The 18,120-nt window shown below is 52.6% G+C and overlaps 1 protein-coding gene across 4 annotated transcripts in view; it reads right to left on the bottom strand.

Annotated features, from left to right (window-relative positions):
* The window catches only part of arvcfb (ARVCF delta catenin family member b), a 59,893-nt gene extending 42,821 nt beyond the window's left edge, over positions 1-17,072 (bottom strand). For 2 of the 4 annotated variants that reach the window (XM_035525996.1, XM_035525994.1), the window contains exon 1: positions 16,605-17,071. In XM_035525996.1, the coding sequence (XP_035381889.1) occupies positions 16,605-16,625 (21 nt within the window). In that variant the 5' untranslated portion in view covers positions 16,626-17,071. Of the gene's footprint in view, positions 1-16,604 lie in introns of all 4 variants that reach the window. The other 2 variants (XM_035525995.1, XM_035525997.1) reach the window with 2 other exon arrangements.
* Between the last annotated feature and the right edge of the window lie 1,048 nt (positions 17,073-18,120).

Below are 18,120 nucleotides of genomic sequence, written 5' to 3' on the forward strand. Positions count from 1 at the left end.
CACTGCGCTACACGGCTGTTCTGTTTCTCGCTACGGCCAAGCAGCAGTTCAGTAAACACGAGTTGAAGTCGAAGACAAAACCGCCATCTCCGGCTCCCCCACCCCCCAAAACCGGGAGCAGCTCGGAAAACAATGGGACTCCGGGCGGAGGGGTGGCTCTGTGGAAGGCACGTTTGTTTTTTCAAGGCCGAGAGGAGCTGGGGGTGGGGGGGATGGAACGAGACGGAGAAAGTGAGAAGGAATTTGAAACGGGGGCAGACGAGACCGTCGACCTCTGTTCCAGTGTGACTGTCTCCAGACACAGTAGCGAGGAGAGCGATTCCTAAGGAGCCTGCGGGCTAACCACAGCAGAATTCCATGGGAAGACATGCATCCCAGCTCCCAGTCCACTCCCTGGGGGGGGGGGGGGGGGGGGGGGGGGGGTTCCTCTTAAGACACCCTCCCCATTCCAGGAAGTCTACAGTGCTGCGGCACAGTCTTTGAACCAACACCCTCCTTTGCCCCCGTGAAACGTACACTGCCCGCATTGATCGCACATTCCCACACTGAATTCCCTTGTCAGGGGGTGGTCGTGGCCCCGCCGTTAGGGGCCCAGGGTCCAAGCGGGGCTCTCGCGCTCGCTCTCTCTCTGTGTGTGCATGTGCGTGTCAGCTGCAGATGCGGGCTGGTGGCACGTCCACGAAACCCAACCCCCTCCGTGGTGGGGGGCCGCTAAACAGCCCCTGGGAACAGGACTCGGTTACAAAGAGGACCGAGATGTCAGAAGCCAGCCATATTGTTCCTGTTCAAAATGTTCTGTTCTCTCTGATAATTGATCTCTCTCTCTCTCTCTCTCTCTCTCTCTCTCCCCAATATTCTGCCAGTCAAATGAGATGAAAGCTTAGCAGGCTAAACGTTACCCGTTAACCAGTGCGCGAGGGCATTCAGCAGATAACAGCCACCGTAAAGTGCCCCCGCGCGCGAGCCCATACTCATGCACTTGCGCTGGACAGCGAGAGAGAAGCGATGTCAAGGCAACGACCAGCAGCGTGCTGGACCGGACCGGACCTGAACCAGAGGAAGCGGTCAACGGCGGCTCAGAGGCACCTTCCACCATCCTCCTCCTCAACCGCAGACGTACGGTCAGCCGACACTAGTACTGACCTGAGCTAGGGCCCTTTGTCTCCATGGGGTGAAATAAGTATTGAACAGGTCACCTCGGTAATGAGACACCTTTTTATAGGCCATCGGTTGAACTAGCTGATATTAATTTGCACTAATTGGCAGGATTGCGTTCTAATTACTGAGAGATTTCAGCTGGTGTCATGACTTTCCATGGCTTTTTGCACCTCTCTTACTTCGTGTGTTCAATACTTTTGCTGTGTCGTTTCTCATTATTACACAAAACGGAACGTATGGACATCTACGGTTTGATTTCTTTGCATGCGTGGATCGGATGGGTCGTTGCCGACATCTGGTGAGAATTTCACGTCAATAGCACCTTTAGAAATACATTACTTAGAAAACTGGCGACGTGTTCATGCAACTAACAGGCTGCGGGTCTTGTACAGCTTGTAATGCGTGGATGCAAATACCTGCAAATTAAAACTAAGGTTCGAGTGCAGTGACGTTTTCAATTCCAGCGAGTCAGTGTGGAAAATAACCATCAAGGTTTTATTTATGGAGTGTCTTTAAATGACTCGTTTCAATGATTAACAATATTAGGAGAAGTAGTAGAAGCAAACAGAACACCGGTAAGTCCAGAAAAACAAAATGCTACATAGTCACCCCAACTATGGAGAGTCTGTGGAGAGTTTTGTACGGGAGATCCGAGTGGACGAACTGGTGCTCAGGGCCACTGAAGATCTCCATGGTAGCGAGGGACATGTGCGTGGAGCGCTTTGTGTGACATGATTAGTATTCAGAAGTGCGTACATATAACTGGAATCTGTTGGAAAGCAGAAGATATGTGCAGGTTTCCTGTCACGAGTGGACGCATAGCAGCGTTTTGCACACGTACTGAAGCTTAGAGATTTGACGACGAGACCTGGAAAGAGTGAATCACAATAACTGCGAGGGGAAGAAAGCACAAACCAATTATTTCAGCATCACGAAAGCCAAGAGAAGCACATGTTACGAAGAAGTGTGGGGGAATTGGTGTAAAGATGGTCAGCAGCCCTGGAACCAATCAGCATGACCTCTGGTCAGAGTTCACCTTAAGGAAAGTCGATGATGTCTAGTGTTTAGTGACCTATAAAAGGAGAGGCAGAGCAAGTACTGAGGAAGCTCTTAGTTCATCCGCACAGAAATGAACATACAGACAATGCTTACATGTTATCAAACCAAGGAGGGGGGGGGGGGAGATGATTCGATGATGAATAAAAGGGGCCAAAAACCAAACCCTGAGGTACACCTTGACAAACTGGAACAGTTTATCAGATTTGGACAGAGCGGTGTGTAACGGGAATTTGCCAATATAAATGAAATTCTGCATTTTAAACCTCAAAGCCATTTGGTTTTTTCCCCCTCTCAAACCCAGTGCATCAGGGCCAAAATAATGAAAACCGTCACAGTCTAATTATTTATAGACCGTTCTCCATGTGTTTTTGTGTGTGCATGTATCTGGAGTCTTTTCCCTCTGCATGAGTCAGTGAAAAGCACTTCTCATCACATGATATGCGCAGGCCTGTGTAAATCTAACCGGGCTTCATAGGCGTGTGCGCAGAGGCATTGTGGCCAGGTTTAGGAAGTACAAAGCCTTCCCCATCGCTTTGATACGTCTGATACGTTCCGGCTGCCTGGGTCCCCTAATTGGGTCAAGCTGAGCGGCATTAATTAGGGGAATTAAGAAGGTAATAGGGAATCTGAGAAGGATTCTGACTTCTCCAACGGAAATGTTATAGCGGAAGAGAAACACAATCTGCTTACTCAACACACTTGAATGTGAATGAAGAAATGCACTTTGACCTCACTAACCCTTGACCTTGCAAAGTAAATGAAAGACCATTCAAAAACCATTTGTTGTGATTGTGTGATGGATGAACGGGTTATTGTGATCCTTCTTTTGACAAGGTATTAGGCAAAACCTAGCAATACAATATCTAATCTAATCAATAGAATATTCAATCTAGCTGGCTGATGTTAAGTAGCCATCGTTGAAATCTATTTAATGATAGATGTCGTCCAGTTAAGTTTCCAAAAAGAATAGAATTTGTGTCCTCTTGAACATTATTTCATGAATAAAATGGTCTCTCAGTAAAATGTAACTTCCATCCAGTTTTAGTCAGCATTTGCATACCCTTTCCTGAGATCGCAATGAATTCTGGGATTTCCAAACATGGTCAGCTGCACAAGCCAATTTGTGATGTTCGCACACTTACTGAGGCAACGAGAAAGGGGTCCGCTTGCAGTGCAAAACGACGCCCACCCGGCCCCGCAGCGGCTGAGAGGAAGCCTCCCGAGATGTGCTCCAAGCTGGGGGACGAAGGTGTGGGTGGTGGGGTAATGGTGTTTCCGCTAGGCTAGCACGCGGTCCAGGCCGCTGGCTTTCAGCGTCGCTACGCGGAATATATTCCAGTTCACTGCCATTCCATTTCAGAAGGCCTGCTTAGAAGGTGTTCGTGATTAGAGTCGGATTGGATTCCGATTTCTGTAGAATTGCCACTTAATTGCTTGTTTAGATTTTTTTTAATCAGAGATTAATGGCACACAGCAAAAGAGCTTGTGGCTAATAGACTAACAGTCCAGGCGTGGCTAATGCATTCTCAAAGCCCAGCTACAGAGGAGGGGACGACTCTTTGGGTGTGTGTGTGTGTGTGTGTGTATTCTCTACGCTACTGCTTAATGTTGCAACAGGCATCATCTGTAAAACATGCTCGGTGCTCGACGCTATGAAAACCAGAGTAAGCTTTAAAAATAAACAGCATTCTCTTCCCTGCAGGTCGTGCCGAGTGCCCGGCGGCTTGCACGCACTTGTGTGTGAATAAGGAACGGGGTGGGTAGACACAAGCTTTGGTGGTGTCAGTCTAGCTTGTGGGAAACACCCATAAAGGGTGTGAAAACACCCAACACCAAGGATTTGATGGACGTGAGTGAAAGGAGGAGTGTAAGCACGCACACGCGTGTGCGCGCGCGTGTTGGTGGGTGGGTTAAAGCTCTGAGGGTGTCCGTTTTGTGTGTAAGCCAGGGCTTTCACACAGCACCAGTGCGGGGCGTTGTGTAGGAGCCCAATTCCATGGGCTCATACCCTGGCACACAGAAATAAGGACACACACGGACCAGCTGAAACACTCTGGTGGCGTTCCTATGTCTCTCGCGCATGCCGCCTACAACACCGCGCAGCTGCTGCACAATTACGGATATGCGGATGTACGGTGTATGTACAACGTGCACGGCTCAGGATGCTGTTTACTGCTGAGCCTGGGAGAGCCATCATCATTTACCAGCACACACACACACAAAAATGATGATGTTGGTTAGGATCAGCTGGCTCAACACCAGCCCCAGATGTCCACAGCTGGTGTGACACACAACAATGTTAGTAATGTACTGCATTGGAGAAAAGCTTGCTCTGGACTGGACTGCATGTTATTTTGTGTGTGTGTGTGTGTGTGTGTGAGAGAGAGAGTGAGTGAGCTCTGCCAGACACATCCTGTGTGCTCATTTAAATTATGGAATTAATCTGGAAAGAGCATCCAAATCAGTTAAGTTCAGGCTTGGACCACCAACCAAACCAGCCTGGTGCGGCTTGGCTCGTCCAGAACGCTCGTCCAGAACGCCAGCCCCCTTTCAAAGCAGCCATTACTGAAGCCCTTCCAAGAGTCAACAGGAAACTCATCAATGAAAACTAGAAAAATTTAGCACGTCCACATTGGCTATAAGTCAAACAGTTTCGGAGCAAATACGTGTGCGTCCCAGGCGTGGCGTGTGTTTGTAAGTGCAGTGTGTGTCCGTGGAATTGGGTCATGCTCTGGTTATCAGCACAGAATGGAAGTGCCGAGGAGCTTCCTTTCTAGAAGGCCTGGAATGCGGCCCCTCCCCTCCAATGCCCGATGGACAGGAAGTGATGGGATCTGCAGTCTTCCACAACAAGCCACAGTACACAACTGCCCCAACGAGGGGCATTGACCGCCACCACTGACCAGGGCATCATGTTTTATATCCAGAATCCCAGTGAAGTCAAGTACCAGTCATAAGGCTGGTACGGGTGTCGCCACGATCCAGACGGCAGAGAGCTTCACTTCAGCGCCTTGTTCCACGTTCACTCAGGGGTCCGCCATTTAATTACAGCTGCTGGGAGTCTGAAATAGTTGCGCAGGGGGACCGACGGTCCCTAATGGGTTTTGGCAGAACAGAAGCAACCTGATCCTGTCGAACAATCACAGCCATCTGTGCCGAGGCCCAGCAGGGCCCGAGGCCCTAAATAGCCTACAACAGCATTCTGGGTTAGCAGACCATGCGGAGCCTATTTTCAGACTGTCAGACACACACACACACACACACACACACACTTATATTTACTAGTATGTAAATGGGAGTTACCAAGCAAAAGGCCCCAGAGGCGTATATAAAAATACAAGCAAACACCACACATGCAAACAAATAAACAAATAACCAAAAAAGCTTTTTCAGCTGCAGCAGGCTGATTCCAAATTGACCCAAGTAATCCAATCTATTCGCAAATCTGCGCTGGGGCCCTGTTCCACATGTGCGTGTGCTCGCTCACACACACACACACACACACTCACTGCTCTACCTCCAGGCAATGTGCGTGCTCACTAGTGAAAAGACACCACAGAAGCCAAGAGCAGAGAACACAATCAGTTCAAAAACAAACAGTAGCAGTGATGATAAATCCTTGAATAAACAAATAAACCAGAAGACAAAGCCTAGATTTGGGGATAACAGAGGAACTGCAAAATCAAGGAAGTACTGAGCTTTCACAGATCCGCACGCACGCCAAACTTCTTTTGGGTGGCTTTGCAGAAACCTCAGCCTGTTTCCTGCTGATCTAGGATCAGCTGCGTGGCCCCTGCAGTCATGGTTAAGAACGCTGATTGCAGATATCTCCCCAGCCCACGAGCCCTGTAGTCCTTTCTCCGTGCGAACAGCAGAGAGAGAGAGACACACACACAAGGTTAACAGAGGACAGGACAACAGCCGACACACTTCCTGTTTGGATCGGGGCTTCGTCTGACCTCATTCTCACAGCCCCAGGAGGAGTGCGAATGAATATTGGGTCCAAAACGCTGAGTCACGCTGTATGGGGTATCGCTGGGTGCTCAAGCGAACCCGGCCCCCCCACCTCTCGGTGCCGGTATTTGCATTTGGAACATATGTCCGTCTGGTCGGGCTTAACGAGCTTGGTTTCCTATGGCAACATCCACCTGCTGGTGAAGGGAACGGTGGGGGGGTGTGTGTGCGTGTGTGTGTGTGCGTGCGTGTGTATGTGTATGTGCGTGCGTGTGTGTGTGTATGTGTGTGTGCGTGCGTGTGTGTGTGTGTATGTGTGTGTGTATGTATGTGTGTATGTGTGCGTGTGTGTGCGCGCGCGTGTGCGCGCACGCGTGTGTGCGCGCACGCGTGTGTGCGCGCACGCGTGTGTATGTGTGTGCGCGTGTGTGTGTGTATGTGTGTGTGTGCGTGTGCGCGTGTGTGTGTGTGTGCGCGCGCGTGTGTGTGCGCGCACGCGTGTGTATGTGTGTTTGTGTGTGTGTGTGCGCGCACGCGTGTGTATGTGTGTTTGTGTGTGTGTGTGCGTGTGTATGTGTGTGTGCGCGTGTGTGTGTGCGCGTGTATGTGTACGCGTGTGTATGTGTGTGTGTGCGTGCGTCTGTGTGTGTGCGCGCGTGCGTATGTGTGCGCGCACGCGTGTGTATGTGTGTTTGTGTGTGTGTGTGTGTGCGCGCACGCGTGTGTATGTGTGTGCGCGTGTGTGTGTGTATGTGTGTGTGTGCGTGTGCGCGTGTGTGTGTGTGTGCGCGCGTGTGTGTGCGCGCACGCGTGTGTGTGCGCGCACGCGTGTGTGCGCGCACGCGTGTGTATGTGTGTTTGTGTGTGTGTGTGCGTGTGTATGTGTGTGTGCGCGTGTGTGTGTGCGCGTGTATGTGTACGCGTGTGTATGTGTGTGTGTGCGTGCGTCTGTGTGTGTGCGCGCGTGCGTATGTGTGCGCGCACGCGTGTGTATGTGTGTTTGTGTGTGTGTGTGTGTGCGCGCACACGTGTGTATGTGTGTTTGTGTGTGTGTGTGCGCGCACGCGTGTGTCTGTGTGTGTGTGTGCGCGTGTGTATGTGTGTGTGTGTGTGTGTGTGCGCGTGTGTGTGCGCGTGTGTATGTGTGTGTGTGCGTGCGTCTGTGTGTGTGCGCGCGTGCGTATGTGTGCGCGCACGCGTGTGTATGTGTGTTTGTGTGTGTGTGTGCGCGCACACGTGTGTATGTGTGTTTGTGTGTGTGTGCGCGCACGCGTGTGTCTGTGTGTGTGTGCGCGCGTGTGTATGTGTGTGTATGTGTGTGTGTGTGCGCGTGTGTATGTGTGTGTGTGCGTGCGTCTGTGTGTGTGCGCGCGTGCGTATGTGTGCGCGCACGCGTGTGTATGTGTGTTTGTGTGTGTGTGTGTGTGTGTGTGCGCGCACACGTGTGTATGTGTGTTTGTGTGTGTGTGCGCGCACGCGTGTGTCTGTGTGTGCGCGTGTGTATGTGTGTGTGTGTGTGTGTGTGTGTGCGCGTGTGTGTGTGTTGGGGAGGAAGAGATGGAGAAGAGAAGACTTTCACTCTAAGTTTTAGTGGAATTAAACAAACGCACCACAACCATTTCCCTTGCCATGGTGCCAGAGCCAAGACATCCCTCTTGCTGAACCAAGCCGTCTACTTCTGCGTTAGGCAGGCCTGGAAGAACCAATGGGATTCAGCGGATCCAGAAGGGACTCGTTCTCCGACGCCCGCGAAGCTCCTCAACCTCCAAGACGGGACCGGGAACGTCTCGTCCTGCCCCAAGTCCCGCCGGGAGCCTGCAGGGACTGGGCTCGCTAACAGAAGTAACGGAGCCTGTACCGTCGGAATGTTCTGGAAGGATGAACGCAGAGCGCGAATGGCACCGGTCGACGTCGCGGAGTCGTCCGTCTCTGCAGGGCACGGTCCACGTGGGCGTGGAAAGAGCAGTCACACACGGACGATCAAGTCTCAAACAAGCGGTTCACCGCGTCGAATGGACCGCGATTCCTCCGAGCCGCGGACGTACGTATAAGGCAAGGAAACCAGATGCGTTTAAACCCTGTACCAGTCTAATAAAGAGCATCAGTCATGTGATTTAGGAAGAGGTACAGTGAAAAAAATCTTAAATTCAGCCCAATATGAAATCCGTTTTTACACGGGCCCGTGAGAAACGAGGCACAACCAGGGAAGGGAGATGGAGCTAGAGGAGCAATAATTATTTGAAGCAGTACTTAAGACACCAAACCACAGTTAAAAGCATTCTTCCAAAACACAGTGAATAAAAGTGGTTAAAAAGACCCCCATCCCAAGAATGTGACTACTGACGTCTGGGGAATTAAGGGCCTTATTAAACATAAATAACCACAAATATGAGCTGTAAACAAGCTAAAATGAAGTAACCGGGGAGCCAGCGACCGGTGACCGCCAAGCTGAGGCTTCCAGCACCACGTAACCGACCAAGCAAAGCTAAGCCACGTGCTGGAAGAGCGTGACTTGCCGTGCTGGTCTGTCCGAGAGGTTTTTTTTATTTTTATTTTTTTAACAGCAGTATACTCGTTTGCTCTTTACGTGTCAACGTTCGTTGTGCGACTCAAAGCGAACGCGGGCCGTCTGAAGCCTGTCTCGGCCTGCACACTCGTTCTAATAATCGTGTCATTAATTCCCCAGATCTCCCAGGACGTGGTGCGGTCTAGCTAGCAGGCTGCTTTGGGTGGGTTTGCTGGGTTTTTTGTTTTTTTTGTTTTTTAGCGTGCAGCTAAATCTTTCATTGAGAAGTCGCCTGCATAAACAGATGGTTGATTTCTTGTCGACATATGCTTGAACAGAGCCCCAAAACTCAGACAGGGAGGACTGGCACAAACGTAGCTCACACACTCCTCCGAGAGCCAGCAAGTCGGCTGGATTATTTAAAATTCTTTCTTTAAAAAAAATAAATAAAAAACACGCGGAGCGGTCGTCGTTTTTAGCCGATGCAACGCAGGGAGAAAAAAAGTTGCGCAACGCGAAATTCCGAAGGACGGCTTGGGAGACCGGGCGACCGATCGGGTTCGACCGCAACGGTACAAAAATGTGCGCCGTCGTCCTCCGTAGTACCGCAGGGTCCGGACCGCTAACTGCGGCGGTACAGACGGACCCTGGAGATCACCTCAGACGTGGGATTTTCAGGGACGCGTGCAGACAGACGTCAGCATGATGCGTCTCGTGAGTCTGGAGAGCGCGCTGACTGAGCACTCAAGGTTAAAAAAAAACCCAAACACACACAAACAAACATGCCGTCTGTTTGACAGAAGACTGTTTTGCTTTTGACATTTGGATCGATCGAGCCTCGTGTGCATCTGGCTTTAAGAAAAAGGGGGGGGAAAAATAAATAAATAAATAATCACAGTGAAGTTCACAGTCAAATGTCACCTTAAACAACTTCACTAAACCGTTTCTTCTCAGGAACAGGCTGCAGGGTCTTTGCTTCAAACCTCACATAATCACTGCCTGCTTCCATTGGTCACACACCCCATTAGCAAAACAGACATTCCCCAAAACATTAACTCGGAGTAATACCGGGGCGGTCACGAGGACAACGGCGAATCCGCGTTTGCCGAACCAAGAGAGTGACGAATGTTCAATCTGAAAATGATGATCCATTAGACGGCCTCCGCCTGCCAGGCCTGATCCTCTGGTGAAGGGCTGTGGTGCACGAGCGAGGGCTAATCGGCCTCCTCGCGTGAGCGCCGCGCCAGACGGGACACGGCTTAGCGCAGCACTTTATCGTCTTACCGGGGGGGGGGGGGGGTTTCAGCCTGGAACGTTTGCGTCCAGATGGCGCGCGCGTGAGTGTGGTGCAGGGCGAAACTGCAGCAGCGCTGACCCAGTACAGGTCCGAAGCGCGTTAGCCTGATGCAGCTGTACTGCTCTAGCAGAGACTCGAAAAGAACGTTAAACATCAAGGCGCGGGCACGTTTCACGCGAGTACGTGAACGAAAAGCTCAGATGCACGGTCTGCTGACAGACCTTTCAGCACAGCACACTGTAGCGGGGGAAGCGCGTGCGCGCGAACACTCACACGTGTGTGAGTGTGTGTGTGTGAAGAGGGAAACTAATAGTTTCCCTGTAGTTGAGCAGCTGCAGCAGAAACGCGGGAGTCTCACAGACACAACACTCTGGAGAACTGGAAATGACGGAGGAGAGCGAAAGAGCTCCAGACAAAAGCTAGACCCGCACGTTCACCTGTGCACGCCAGATGCTGGCGCGTGCGAGGCCCTCTTTCAACTACAGTCAGCCAGTGCTACTTGATCACAAAGGGACACGGCTAAAAGAACCAAAGGAATCGGACGGCTCTCTCGCGGGGAGGGCGCGAGGTTTTTTTTAACACGCGTGCAGTGCCGTGGAGATGAAATAAATGAATGCGTGTTTATATGACTGCAAGGCTCTTAGGGGAGGCGTAAAACGCTAAAACATTAATAAAGTGGCGTTCGCGTTTCCTTTTTTGTTGTTGTGGGTTCGGAGTTTACGAGCAGCTGAAAAACCCCCTGCGTGCTCAGTGGCGTTAGCGAGGAGAGCTCGGGGCGCCGCCTGTACTCAGAAGCCTGGGACCGACGTGCGGGCGACCTCGAAGGGCCCCCGATCCGTAGGCAACCCCACGAGGGCGAACGCGCTTGCAGCAGGCGGGAATGTTCCAACTGTTGGCTCTATCCGTAGTGTTTCGACGAGAGATTGTGAGAGCCCGGTACAGAGGATTCAGCGCAAGTTGTGTCCAGCCCAAAGACTCTAGCTGAGGTTTCACGTGCAGAGGGAGAGCGCCGGTCAGGGCTTGGGGGCCGGGAGCGGGGCCCAATCGCATCACACATCTGGCGATTCCAGTGCAGCGAGCTTACAGGGACAGAACGGCACCAATTTTGGCGGCCAAGAACCTTTTTTTAGGGTAGGAAACCAAGGAACCGCTCAAGGGTCTGGCACTAGCACCATACCACTGGAAATGTAAATAAATGGATTAGACCTTTACAAGCTCTGCAGAAGTGGAGTCGCTGGCACGACAAGTACTTCAGAGCAACCCTAGTCTGGGTTCTCTCAGCCTTCCCACTACCAATAGCGCTCGGCAATGGGCCCTCTGCACCAGTGAACCTCGAGATCCAGCAAGCGTTTGGTTTTTAACACGGTGCCTACCAGGGTAAGGTGGCCGTCATTTCCAATTAGAACCTTCAAGTGTTCAGCTTTCCTGTGTGGTGGCAGAGGGCTGTCATCTTAGGCTGGCACCTGAAGTGCGCGCGCACACACACACACCTCACAATGAACCTGGGAGACGAGAGCCATTTGCCAATCACGGACTCCAAACAAATTAGACGCAGGGAGGGAGAGAAAGACGAGGGGAACGAGAAAAACAAAGTATGGAGTTGGAGTGCGACAGAGACGCCAGCGATGTCTGGTAAGGAGCGCTGCAGTTCGCGCCACGTTCCCACGGGAACAAACCGCCCGCACGCTACGAGCAAGGGAGACGACAGTAGGGTGGGCCGCGCGGGGCGGAACTGTGTGGGGACAAACCAAGAGAAGCACCAGTGTGTGTGTGTGTGTGTGAGAAAGTGTGTGTGTGAGAGAGAGAGAGAGAGTGTGTGAGAGAGAGAGAGAGAGAGAGAGAGAGAGAGTGTGTGTGTGTGTGTGTGAGCGCACACACCTGTGGCATGTCTGCGCGTGTGTGAGTGAGAGAGATTTCCCTACAGTGTTACCAGACAATAGATCTCTTTACAGGAAGTGAACATCTGTGGTCTCCTTCCCACGTTCTCTAGTAGCGGAACCTGACAGGGGACCTGACCACGCCACACTGCTTCCATTGTCATTTGGCCTTAATACACGCGCACACCCCCAAACGCACAAACACCCCCCCATCCAGCGGGACGAGCGCGTTCCCTCGGTCTGCCCCCGCGCTGCTCAGCCCTGCACGGACTGCCCTGTCGCTTCCCTCACTCGGCGCGCAGACGTCTCGTTCTCACGGGAATGTGGCACAAGTACACACACACACACGCGCTCCACCCTCCCTCCCACCGATTACAGCCACACCCGCACGCTGTTGCACTTTTGGCGAGGAGGCTCCGTTCATCAGAAGCTCTCGGTTTCCCTAAGCACACGTGGAGGAACTCCTCCTCGGATCCATGGACTTTGCGAGCCGCCCCGCGTGCCCAGCCAACCAGAGCGGAGTGGCTCGCCCGCGACTTGCACGGCGGGCGGGGAAGTCTGTCTAAAAAAACACACCATTCATTTCGAGCACCAAAACGGACCAAGAGGAGCTGGAATTTGCAGAGAGAGCGAGCGAGCGAGAGAGAGAGAGAGAGAGAGAGAGCAAGCGCGAGAGAGAGAGAGAGAGAGAAACTGGGGGAGGAGGGCTCGACACGGGTTCAGCTGGGCGTGCTAATCTGTCTGGACTGTCCCACAGTCAGCGAGGGCGCCATATTACAGAGCTGACGGGTGACGGCGCTAACCTCGCCGAGAGAGCCTGCTCCCTCGACAGTGCCGATTTGAGACCAGAGCTGTTACTCTGCTTGCGGTGGCGAAGAGACTGCCCATGGACTGCTTCACGGCATTTCCGCCCACTGCACACAGGATCGACTCGCGCCCCGCCCCCAAAACCTCCCCCTGGGGGGCTTTTGCAAATCGATACTCCATCCAAAATGCATTCACACGCTGGAGAAATGCAGTAGATTATAATCCGGAAAGGCACCTAGGACAGCAGGTGCCAAAGTGCACCCTGAGTGCCTCGCGCTCCATCAGTGCAGGAGGAGAAGGGGGCGGGGCTACCTCGTGCTCGATCAGTGCAGGAGGAGAAGGGGGCGGGGCTACCTCGTGCTCCATCGGTGCAGGAGGCCAGCAGTAGAATAACACGTTTCCGAGGGCAGCTGACCCTGGACCAGCCTGACCTGATTTGGTTTTTCATTTGTGTGCGTGTGTGTGTGTGTGTGTTACACTGCTGAGGTCTGAACACTGAACGGAGGTGTTTCAGGAGAGGGGCACGAGAAAGACAATATGAAATCGAATGTGGTCACTCCATCAGGGTCACTTTTTCCTCACATGCTAATTCTTCATCGTCCCCTGGGCTGCTGCAGCTGTTTGGACGTGTGTGTAAGGGGGAGTGTGTGTGTGTGTGAGGGGTGGTCTCTGTCAGAGCTAATGGAAATGGTAACAGAGGAGTGTAATTCTTGCCAGCATTCAGCAGGTTTCTGTCTGTGTCTCTGAGTGTGTATCATTTGTATGGGTGTGTGTGTGTGTGTGTGTGTGTGTGTGTGTCTGTCTGTCTGAGTATCTCATAAGTATGGATGTGTGGGTGCGTACACACGCGTGTGATTAATCATGGTGTTTGGACAAAGTTTCTCATCAACTGTTGTTTCTATGTTAGAGGAAAACTAACTCTCACTCTCCCTCTCCCTCTCTCACACACACACCGTACTTCTTGCCATCTTCTCAAGCTCTTCTGGCTGTCTGCCAATTATAGTCATTACATGCTCTCTCCATCTTACACACACACACACACACACACACACACACACACACTACTGTACCCCCCATTATAGCCTCTCACACAAACACAAACAAACAGACACACACGTACAAACAGAAACAAACAGATACACATACAGTAACATTTCTCATTTCTGGCTGTAAGGAAGAGATATAATACAGAGGCAAGCACTGCAGCGAACACTACTAATCCTGCCTTGTCACCAGCCACACACACACACACACACACACACACACACACCATCCAGTGTATTTGTTAGCCTGTGGGATTGTTTTCAATCTCTAAGCTCCACCTACGGTGGCACGATCAGCACACACAGTAAGAGCTGGCAGTTGTGTGCACACGGGTGGAGGGTTTAGTCCACGGGTGGATGGGTGTTTAGATGTTTGCTATATGCTGTAGAAACAACAACAAAAAAAACCCCCAGAAGCTTCAAATCACTTCATGAGTCTCATTAGCATCACAGTACACGCGGTCCAAGGCTAAAGCACTCACCCTGATCGTGCCACACACACACACACAGACACTTTTATGCCTTATTGAAATCTTAAGAGCATGCTTCCACACACACACACACACACACACACTCTCTCTCTCTTAACAGCATGCTAACACACAGTCTTAAGCACTATTTATTTCATAACTACTTAAGCCCTCTTTCACACACACACACATACACACACACACACACAGTGTCTTAGACGTTATTTATTTCATAACTACATAAGCCAGCATGCACACAGACGAAAACAATCGAGTGCACCTGCGCGCGCACCCCCCCCCCCACCACACACACACACACACACACACACACACACACACACACACACACACAGCAGGGCTAGCCAACACTGAGAGTCATGAACTGCTCAGAGTGTATTTGGCAAGTATCTCAGTGCCAGAGAGCAGAGCTGCAGGGAGAAGCACATGACTGGGTGATATTAGCAGTGTGTGTGTGTGTGAGAGAGTGAGTGTGTGTGTGGGTGTGTGTGTGAGTGTGTGAGTGTGTGTGTGTGTGTGTTAGTGTGTGTGTGTGTGTGTTAGTGTGTGTGGGGTCATGAGAGAGGTTACTGGAGAGCATTGCCCAACGGCTCTCTGAAAGAACTGCTGGGTATGCCCACTGTAACACATACCTGCGAGGCTACGGCTACGTTTATCTCATGTGCTCTTAAACTGATCCAAGACCAGTTTGTTGATTCGTCATGCGAGGGCTCGGACACGGGCACCTGATTCTAGGTCAGGTAAAAGGGGGAGATTAACTGGTGTGAAGGGGGGGTGAGTAAACAGGAATGAGGTCAGCTGGTATAATAATAAACCTCCACTTGCTTAGCCGTCACACACACACACACACACACACACACACACACACACACACACACACACACACACACACACACACACACTCTCTCTCTGAGTACCTGTCTTCAGTCATATCTCAGATCACGCCTTTTGAGAGTGACTGTTGTCTGAAACGGCTGTCAGCATACCTACTACACGGCCACATCTGGACTCCACCATCAACACCTCTCAAACCTGCTGCCTTTACCCAGTCTGGAAGCATCCCAGTGGGCAGGCCAGCGGCAGACACCCCCCCCAAGCCCTGGAGGTCCTCAATGTCCACCCCCGACCAATATGGCCGGTCTGGGTAACTCCAAGCGCTCTGTAAGGCAGACAGGTACCGTGACCATCAGTGACCCACCAGGTCCGCGCCCCCAGTTGCGCTCACCAGCCGTCCCGCCTAGACGACACCCTCGTCTTCCAGGTCCTGGATCTGCCCTGGCGGAACTCATCGCCACTTTGCCTTTTACTCCGGACAACTGCCGCCCCTCGCTCGCACTCCAAAAAGAGACCACCCATCAACAGTTCCATATGAGAAACTCACCCGGTCACACCCCCATCGGCTGACAAAAACTTCAGCAGAGAGCCTCACACCCGCTCATGGTTTGACCCGGCCAAACAGGTGCCAGCCTTCCTAAGGAATGTTCCAAATTGCGGGTATTTTGGGGGTACTGGGTGGGGCGAGTTACGAGAGGTTAAGAGAGGTGGCGAACACAAGGTGAACGGACCCTCCAGCACGTCAGGAATCTCGGAGCGGAGGGAGATCACCACACGTCACACCAGACATCGGGGAGCAGAGGTCGAGGCCCGGAGCAGAGACGCCTCCCCCCGCTGTTCCAGAGCCTCCGTGTCGGGCTCCATTACCGCCCTCCCGGGGCCCGGCGTGCGCACGCGCTTCGTGACCAGCGCTACTGCAGCGCCCGGTTACACACTACGCTTTTTATGGAATTGGCTATTTGCAAGTGAAGCGTACACACACACACACACACACACACCAAAAAATGCAGGGCATTCCTTGGATATCCTAATGGCTTTGCCAAGCAATGAAGAAGCTTTTTAACAAAAGGATCTAATGGCCACCGAACAAATCCAGACCTGACAGGGGTCACGCGGTAAAGCTGCCCCTCTGCCTGGGTGCTTTCACCGTTCAGATAATTCAGAACAGCTACCTTTCAGCACATCCCCCCTGCACCCCCCCTCTCTCTGGTTATTCGGGGACTCCACGGCGGGACCCCAGGGTGGTCTCACGGAGTGCAGCCTAGAGCCGTCCACCCGAGACACCGGAGCAACATACCCGGCAGCTCGTCACGTTAAGGGGGAGGCGGTGGAGGGATTAGAAGCGGGGGAAGCCAAAAGTCGACGGTCCGGCTACCAGAGGCACAACGGTCACCCCCCGCCCCCCCCCCCCCCCCCCCCCCCCCCCCCCCCCGGCCCCATCCCCCGACTGAGAAAGTCCGTGCAGACCTCCGAGAATGGAATCGTAACAATAGCCAGAAAAGCGTGAAAATGAGGAAGAATGACAGACAGAAATACAGAGAGAGAGAGAGAGAGAGAGCCAAACAAATTCCACACACTGACCTGCTTCACTTCGGCGGGCATGGCTACGATCCGGCTGCGCTTGCCCGTCCAGACACGGCGAGAAAGACAACACTGTCCTCCCGAGGGTAAACTTTCCGAGTGTGTGAGTGTGCGCGCGCGCGCACGCGTGTGTCGCGCTCCTTATCTGCGCGAGTTTGCTCCAGAGACCAGCTCGGACAGCTCACAATGACACGGCCATCCTTTCCCTGACAGTGGTGCACACACGTATGCGCCTCCGTGCCGATCTCTCGCTCGCTCTCGCTCTCTCTCGCTCGCTCGCTCACGCGCTACGAGGGAGACGGACCCGCCTACGCCACTGCTGTGTGTTTTAATGGTGCTGGGAAAAACAAAAACAAAACCACAAACAAACACACACACACACACCACAAAGAAACCCCACCCCTCTAAAGCCGCCGGGAGGAGAAGACTGTCCGCACTTGGACAAAAAGAGGAGATGAGGTGGTGGTGAGGTGAAGTCAAAACAAACCCGCACGCGCGCGCACGCACACAACGTGTGAAGGGGAGGGAAAAAGAAAAAAAAAAAAGTTTCCTCTCTCGGAGAACAAAACCCCCTGTGGGTGTGGAGCGGGGGGGGGGGGGGTCAGAGGAGGGGGAAAGAGGCATGCGGGTGTGTGTGTGTGTGTGTGTGTGTGTGAGAGAGAGAGAATAATTTCTAAGCGATGGCGATCGTCTGGTACTCTGAGCAGAGCCAGGGTTCCCTCTGCACTCGTCTACGCTTTGGAGTAGATGGGCCAAGCGGGGGGAGAGAGAGAGAGAGAGAGAGAGAGAGAGAGAGAGAGAGAGAGAAAGAGAGAGAGGGGGTACTGACAGACAGCCGCAGCTGGAGCTGAGGAGTGGGGGGTGAGACACACACACACACAGAGAGAGAGAGAACACTCCACCCAGCCAACATGCCAAAGTACCGCTCTGTGAAAATCACAGTTCCCCTCTTCTCCTTTTATCTACATTCTCTCTCTCTCTCTCTCTCTCTCTCTCTCTCTCCTTTTGTCCTTCGACTCGTACATGAGAGGGAAGCGAGAGTGATTTCAGGCTTTATTCAGTGGCCGACACCGGGAAAGAATTTTAAACCAGTGCTTGGGCTAAAGACGGGGGCGGGGCCACTCGGGGACCGCCTCCTTTCACAGAGGGGGGAGAAAGCCCCCCCCCCCCCGCCCCACTTCAGTGTGCTTTTCTGGAAGCAGCAAATCAAAAAAACGAAACCCCACAGGCTAAAAATACCTCCGCATGAAGACAAAGGCCGTGATGTTTCTCCGGCTACCTGACGGGGGGTGTCAGAGTCACGGGCTGATCTCATGACTTAGAAAAGCTCCAAGGAGAACCTGGAGGGAGGGGAGGAGGTGGGAGAGCAGATGGTGGGGGGCGACGGGCCACGCTTGGGGAGGCCCAGCTCTGAGAGGAGGTGCAGCAATCTGTTCCAATCATGCTCCATACAACCAAGAGACAGAGAGAGAGGGAGAGGGAGAGAGAGGGAGGGAGAGAGAGAGAGAGGGAGGGA

Source organism: Electrophorus electricus, chromosome 5 (assembly GCF_013358815.1).
Source record: "Electrophorus electricus isolate fEleEle1 chromosome 5, fEleEle1.pri, whole genome shotgun sequence".
Classification (NCBI taxonomy): Eukaryota; Metazoa; Chordata; class Actinopteri; order Gymnotiformes; family Gymnotidae; genus Electrophorus; species Electrophorus electricus.